The sequence below is a fragment of the Chelonoidis abingdonii genome, chromosome 1 (assembly GCF_003597395.2).
Source record: "Chelonoidis abingdonii isolate Lonesome George chromosome 1, CheloAbing_2.0, whole genome shotgun sequence".
NCBI lineage: Eukaryota > Metazoa > Chordata > Testudines > Testudinidae > Chelonoidis > Chelonoidis abingdonii.
Window position 1 is genome coordinate 2,762,404 of NC_133769.1, and position 7,715 is coordinate 2,770,118.

Consider the following 7,715-nt stretch of genomic DNA (forward strand, 5'->3'; position numbering starts at 1 on the left):
CCGCCTTATATAGGCTTTTCCAGGTGTAAGAACACTCCTTTGTTCCTACTGTGGAAAGTTACAGCAAAATGGAGACTGCAGTCACATGGGCCAGTTTCTGCACACCCTGCTGAGTCACAAGGCGTATCCGCCTCCTCTCAATGGGTTAATCGTGTAACTAATGGTCCTTAATGGGCCATCAAGCAGGCTAAACTGAGCTGACACCAACTTGTCTGCGATTATTCCCAGTAACACAGCACAAGTTTGAAATACAGACAGCATACAGCCAATATTCATAACTTCAACTACGAAAACGATATGGACATACAGACAGCATAATCATAACCAGTAACCCATAACCTGGTCTTAGACACCTTATATGACCCCCTTTACATAGGATTTGGTGCCACTACAGGACCTTGGTTGCAACCCATGTTCTATATGGTCCCAGTTTATATCAGTAACTTCACACACCCATAGAAGTGAAGGCAACTCATTCCCCCAGGCCCTGCCTTGGGCAGAGGGCCTAATAGGCCAGTTATGGGGCTAATCTCCGAGACAAGGGGGGTAATATTTTTTATTGGACCAAAGTCTGCTGGGGAGACAGACAAGCTCTGTCCTGCAGATGCCTGTCGATGAATCAGACTCAGCCCCACCGTTTCTAACCCACGTAGGTCACCGGAAATGAATTTCAGTCACAACTGGTTTGGGCTGGATTTGAACCAGTGACCTGGTAGAACCCACCTCACCAAAGTCCAATAACGGACATGCCGAGGGTCCAGGCCCAGCTGTACACCAGCGTGTGTGGGACAGAGATGTCCACTTACAGCCTCCTGTTAGGTGCTTTTCCAGCGACACATTTCTTGTCTGGCCTTCTGAGCAGAAACTGCACGCACACCGACTCAGTTCAGGCCCATGCGCTGCCATGTTATCAACACGCCGCCTCTTCACTAGACCCGGAGTATCAGTAGCACACAGCATGGCAGGCGAAGCACAAGCCAGGCTGGTCAGGGTGACTTAGGTAAGGGGAAGCCTTTAATAACAGGCCAGCTTCTGAGGTTATTAATATTCCACCAGCTGAGTTTCTGGGTGGACTGGCTGTTTCCTTAATACCTCAAACTAAACTACAGCCAACCTCCTGTGGTCAGACCCAAAGCACTGACAGGATCCAAAGGGCCTTAACTAAAGACTCCCATTAACAATGGGGTTTCCAATGGTCTGTGCCTAATAGATGGCGCAGGATTAGGAATCAGGAAACCTCAGTTCTAATCCTGACTGTGCCACGTGGCCTTGGGCAAGTCACTTTACCTCTCTGGGCCTCAGTTTCCCCTCCACCCTTTGGGTGTTTAGACTGCAAGTTATTCAGAGCACAGGCACTCTTTGTTTGTTCGCACAGCACCTAGCACGATGAGGCCCTGGTCTCTGGGCATTATTGTTGTGATGCTGTATGATTGAAGGAGGTCATTTGTATCATTGTGTCTATCAACTGTTATACAAATGCAACAAATCTTACACAAAGCATATCGTGTAAGGTGTCTATGGAAAAGTTACATTCTGTCAAATATGGTTATTGGTTAAATCCAGCTATCATCATTATATCTGGAGTTATGAATATTGGCTCTCTATCTGTGTTGACTCTTAGGGTGCCACCCACAAGGCAGTGTACATCCAGCCCATGGTGAAGGGACTGGACAAGCTGGATGGGCCATTAAGAAGAATCAACGCTCCTGCTAGCTGTTCCTGAGGCTGCCTCAGACAGCAAGGCGCCAATGGCACTCCTGTGATTCAGCAAATCATGTAAGGGCATGTGATGTGGACACGTGACCTTGGACTCTATCTTTGTCAGTAACTTTCCATAGACAGGGGCTATGAGCATTTTCTGGGACAGCAACTTTCCATGCACAGATATAAAAGACCCTTGAGACACCTCCATTTTGCCTCATTCCTGCTCCACTTCTCTGAACTGCGGATTTACAGCTCAAAGGAGTATTTTGAACTATGGATTGAGGACCTTCCAGTCTTTTGGAGGTTACAAGAGAGATTTTTGCAAGCCAGCAGTCTGTTCAATCACAGCTATGAGCCTGATCTATGAACACTTGTATGCATATGATTCTTTAACTATTCATTAAGTCTCTTCTTTTATTAATAAAATCTTTAGTTTACTAAAGATTGGCTGACAGTATGATATTTAGGTAAGATCTGAGATACAAATTGACCAAGGGCTAAGTGTCTGATCCTTTGTGAGTGGTAGAACCTCTTCTGTGCAGGAGAGAGAACTTTCCCAGGGACCAGTCCAAGACCACAGAACAAACTTGTCCCTAGTTCATGGGCAATCTCAAACCTCACCACCTTCTACTCCACAGGCCAGGTGCATTTCTTTGATCTGCCTTCTGTGACAAAACACAGCAATGTGTATATACAAATGAAAAACTCCTCTGCTTCTCCTCCCTGCTGCGAGGACAAGCACATGAGGGCTGTTAGTCATGTTGCTTGATGCACTACAAGGAGGAGCACAGTATGAAAACCTACACAGAACAGAGTAGAGAAGCCAGCTCAGAGCACCAGCCAAACCCTCTAATCCAATTCCCCTCAGTTCCTCACTCTGAGCTCTTAGGCCCACTGTCCCTGTGAAGCTACTGGCCAAATAGGTAAGAAGTTTTCCCCACATCACTAGCATCATCTAGTGGAGAAAGACAAAAAACGTGGCTTGGTACTTGCTTCAGAAGGCAAGGAGGAAAGTGTTTATCAAATATGCTGGTAGTAAAGAGGATGGCTAGTCCTGGGGTTAAGGAAATCTCAGGACAACTCTGACACATTCCCTGTGTGACCTCGAGCAAACCCCTACCCCTGTGCCTCAGTTCTGCCTCTATTACCAGGGCTGCACGACAGACTTGTCAGCCTCACTATACTAATCAGGGGTGTGATCACTGACTGACACACACAGGGCTGCCTGGGGGAACAAGTAGGGCAATTTGCCCCAGGCCCCATAGGGGCTCCCACAAGAATATAGTATTCTATAATATTGCAACATTTTTTATGGAAGGGCCCCCAAAATTGCTTTGCCCCAGGCCCCCTGAATCCTCTGGGCAGCCCTGCTGACACAGCAGCCCCTAGCAGACTGCTTTTACCAGTATAGTTCATTTCACTCACACAGGCCCTTGTACTGGGTGGGTTCAAAGCACAGCTTTGCTTGTATAGCTGCATCCACACTGGGAGTGCTTTGCTAGTGTCCCAGTAAAGTACTCAGTGTAGACATGGCTTAAGTTAGGCCCAGTTACAGGCTCATAGATAAGGGATAGCCTGAGGGAAAGGAAGTAAGCTCTTTAGGGGCCATCTGCATGGTTCTCTACTGCACCTTCCACAGAGCAGCCTGGTGATCTCAGCTGGGGCATCTACACACTGCTGTAATACAACAAGATGAACAGTGAAAACGTACCTCAGTGTCATGGCAGTTATGTTGGATGGGCAACAAGCCTGCCAGAGACAAAGGCTCCACTGGAACCTGTTGCCAGTCAAGCAGTGGTCAGCAGGGTGTGATTTTGTAAAGGGTATTTCTATGCTGGCAAAAGCCCTAGTGAAGATGCAGTTAGAGCAGCACAGAAGGGCTTGTGCCAGCAGAGCTGGTTTTGTATGGGGACCCAGAATAAGTGGTACTGGAGAAAGCATTCCTGTGTACACTAGGAGGGTTTCCAAGATGCTTGACTTGCAAGCCTTTCGTGGCTTAGGCCTGATCCAGCTGCTTGGCTAGAAAACAATCTGATCATGGAGTAGGGCATTAGGTGGGAAAAATGAATTTATAGCCCTGGGCAGAACCAAAAAGGGAGCAGGCAGGGTCTGCACAGGGTACTGCCAATGGAAGTCATGAACCCTCAGTAACACACAGCTACTCCAGTGCTAGGTGTGGCTGTCTATTGCCCCATCCCTGCCTGATCCAGCCCTCAGAATCAGAGCACCTGCCCCCTGACCTGGAACACCCCTGCTCACTACCTCCAGACCAGCTGAATGAAGCTTGCTAATTATCTTGGGCAGCAGTGGCAGGCCTGAGAGATGCTGCCAGCCTTTTGCCACCACAGCTGTGATTGTGTAGGAGCCACTTGAGTCACTGCTGGGTCGTGACCTTGCTGGGAGTCCCATGAAGTGCATGCTGCTCCTCTTGCAGAAGCAAGAGAGGGCCTTAATGCAGTCTGTGAGGGGTGAGTGGAGGAAAAAGAGTGAGGAAGTGGAGTAAGATTATGGACAGTGGCTTGAAGAGGGAAGATTTAGACAGTGAGTGAGAGCAGTAAGGAGGAGCCTGAATTGAGACAATTAAAGTGGTGGGATCCAGCATGACTTGCAGACAAATTGGTCCTAGATGGCTCTAGCCCTGGGTAGAAGCACTGAAGAGCATCTACCTTGCTGCTGGAAGGAGAGGCTAATCAGCTCTGCCTTCCCTTATGATGGTTAGGCCAGCCAGCGAGCTGGAGCAGAGCCAGGGGACAGACAAATGTGCACAAAGTCTGAGTGTAAGAGATGGACAAAGCTGAAATTGGCCTACTCCCGCTGAAGGGAGTCACTTAGCGTAGGTGAAGACCAGTCAATTAAGGCTGCAATACTTGCTAACATGCCTCCAGTACAACCTGATTACAGCCACTAGCAAACTACACATCTGCTTGTTCAACCTGCTAGAGAACCAGAAGCCCTATATTCTACTGACTCTTAACCAAAGACCAAAACGGACAGGTTTGCTGTTCAGAGGTTTATTTTCAGTTTCCAGGCTCAGTCTACAGTCCACAACAAATTATAGTTTGTCATCCAGCACAGGGAGGTGCCATCTCTGGCTTGCTGTTCCATACACATGGAACACTTTCTCCAGTAATTAGGGTGACAGAGGGGACGCCAGCTGTTTTGTTAGATATGTTTTTAGCAGCCACAGTTTAATATTCATCATCACCGTCCTCCACCTCCTCAGCAGAGTCCCTGCCAACTTCCTCATAGTCCTTCTCAAGAGCAGCCAGGTCCTCCCTGGCTTCAGAGAACTCCCCCTCCTCCATCCCCTCCCCCACATACCATTGCACAAAGGCCCGTTTTGCGTACATCAGGTCAAACTTGTGATCCAGACGGGCCCAGGCTTCTGCAATAGCCGTGGTGTTGCTCAGCATGCAGACGGCCCGCTGCACTTTAGCCAGGTCTCCCCCTGGCACCACTGTGGGAGGCTGGTAATTGATGCCCACCTTAAACCCAGTTGGGCACCAGTCCACAAACTGGATGGACCTCCTGGTTTTGATAGCTGCTATAGCTGCATTCACATCCTTGGGCACCACATCCCCCCGGTACAGCAGGCAGCAAGCCATGTATTTGCCTCGGCGAGGGTCACATTTCACCATCTGATTGGAGAACTCAAAGCAAGCTTTGGTTATTTCTGGCACTGAGAGCTGCTCGTGGTAGGCTTTCTCTGCTGATATTATGGGTGCATAGGTAGTGAGGGGGAAATGTATGCGGGGATAGGGCACCAAATTAGTTTGGAATTCAGTGAGATCCACATTCAAGGCACCATCGAACCTCAGGGAAACTGTGATGGACGACACTATCTGGGCTATCAGCCTGTTCAGGTTGTGGTAGGAGGGACGCTCAATGTCAAGGTTCCGGTTGCAGATGTCATAAATGGCCTCATTATCCACCATGAAAGAGCAGTCTGAGTGCTCCAGTGTGGTGTGGGTGGTCAGGATGGAATTGTAGGGTTCCACCACTGCAGTGGAGACCTGTGGGGCAGGGTAGACCGAGAACTCCAGCTTGGACTTCTTCCCAAACTCCACCGAGAGACGCTCCATCAAGAGGGATGTGAATCCAGAGCCTGTGCCTCCTCCGAAGCTGTGGAAAACCAGGAAGCCTTGAAGGCCACTGCACTGGTCAGCCTGCACAAGGTCAGAAGACACTGAACTAATGTTGGTCATGCAACTCACAGTAAACCCCAACAACGATCACATGGGAGTGAGATACAATTATTCCTCTTGACTTTCAGCCAGAGGCAGGCTTTCAAGCTAGATATCTAGCCAGTGAGAGGCTGGTGCCTGACAGCACTAAGTCTGCTCCTGAATGAGCAGTTGTCTTTCAGTAAGAGTCCCGGTGCTAGAGGAGTATTTGAGAAGCCCCCACAAGGAGCTCTATTTCCAGGCTAACTATGGGAAGAGCAAGTCAAGGCTTCACCTCCTTATACCAGGAGTGATGGGCGCTATATTTAGCTCATCTCAGCCAGCAAAGAGACAATGAGGAGCATGGCAGGAAGGAAATCTCTGGACTGAAGTTCTACCAACTCCCCCACAATCCTGTTAAGTCCCTCATCCCTCACCAGAGGGATTCTGGGCTGGTATACATGAGTTGCCATCCCTTTGACTTCTAAGGGGAAGTACCGAAAAGGAGGTTGCCCACTTACCATTTTACGAGTCCTGTCAACCACGGGATCTATGATTTCCTTCCCAATGGTGTAGTGGCCACGGGCATAGTTGTTGGCAGCATCCTCTTTGCCGCTGATCAGCTGCTCAGGATGGAAGAGGGAGCGGTAGGTCCCAGTTCGGATCTCGTCTGTAAGGGAGGAGGGGTCACGAACACCTTCAGGGCCTCAGCTTCAGAGCTGTGATTTGGTCATAGTTTTATTGTAGAGCATGTTCCAGGGTTTCTGTAGTGCGCACACAGTCAACAGCAATCTGGGCACTATGGCCCAGATCCACAAGGTATTTGGGCTCCTAACTTCCATGGAAGCCAACAGAAATTAAGAGACTAAACAGCTTTTGTGGATCTGGGCTCAGACAGGATTACCACCAAACACCGGGTTCTCTATTCCATGTCAGAAGTTACTGAAAAGTGGAGAGGAAGGTTGTGTTTTCCCCTCTTCCCAGCAGGTCAGTGATAGAAACTCTAAGAAGGGATCTGGCCTATGCAGATTCCAGCATCTTACCAATAACGGTGGGTTCCAGGTCTATGAACAGCGCTCTGGGCACGTGCTTCCCAGACCCAGTCTCACTGAAGAAGGTCCCAAAGGAAGAATCAGCTTGCCCCAAGGACTTCTCCAAACAGATGATTCCATCTGGCTGGATTCCATGCTCCAGACAGTACAGCTCCCAGCAGGCATTGCCCATCTGCACGCCAGCCTGGCCAATATGGACAGAAATACACTCCCGCTGCATGGGAAGAGGCACACAAAGAAGTTGCATTCATGAAACTGTGGTGTTAATTGTGTGGTTCAGTCAGTGTTTCATGCCCAGAAACAAGGAGCCCGTCACTCTACTTCCATCCCTGCTCAGAGCTACATGTTGCTCAAGAGCAGCTTGGGTGTGGGGAGGTTCATCCACCACTTCTGGGAAATGTGACTAGACCAATGGGCTCGATTTCCAGCTGTTAAACTACAGCCTTGTCCTATGTGCACAGCCCTGTTAAGGCAACATTAAACCAGGATCACTCGATCGATAGACAAGCAGGGTTGTAGCTTGGTTACTGGACAGAGCTACCTTCCAGGCTACCATGGCTACTTGGAGCCATGTCTAACTATTGTTCACCTTCTGGCCCACGTGCCATTGGAGATTTAAGACAGTTTGCTTATTTCTAGCAAGGGATGTGTATGGTTCAGTGCACTCAGAACTGCTTGAGTGGAAAACTCCTGGCCTTATGGAGTGAAGGGCAAGTGGAATTCCAGTACTGAAGATGTGACTGGTGTGACATTCCTAAGACCAGCCCATTTTCAGGATTGTTCTATAAGACTATGG

At 49.0% G+C, this 7,715-nt stretch overlaps 1 protein-coding gene across 1 annotated transcript; it reads right to left on the bottom strand.

The window, feature by feature from the left end:
- Positions 1 to 4,892: 4,892 nt before the first annotated feature.
- LOC116835051 (tubulin alpha chain-like) lies at positions 4,893 to 7,139 on the bottom strand. The gene is made up of 3 exons (XM_032797508.1): positions 6,911 to 7,139; positions 6,389 to 6,537; positions 4,893 to 5,870 (listed from the first exon to the last, which is right to left on the bottom strand). Exons 1-3 carry the CDS (start codon positions 7,137 to 7,139, stop codon positions 4,893 to 4,895), a joined length of 1,356 nt encoding a protein of 451 aa, XP_032653399.1.
- Between the last annotated feature and the right edge of the window lie 576 nt (positions 7,140 to 7,715).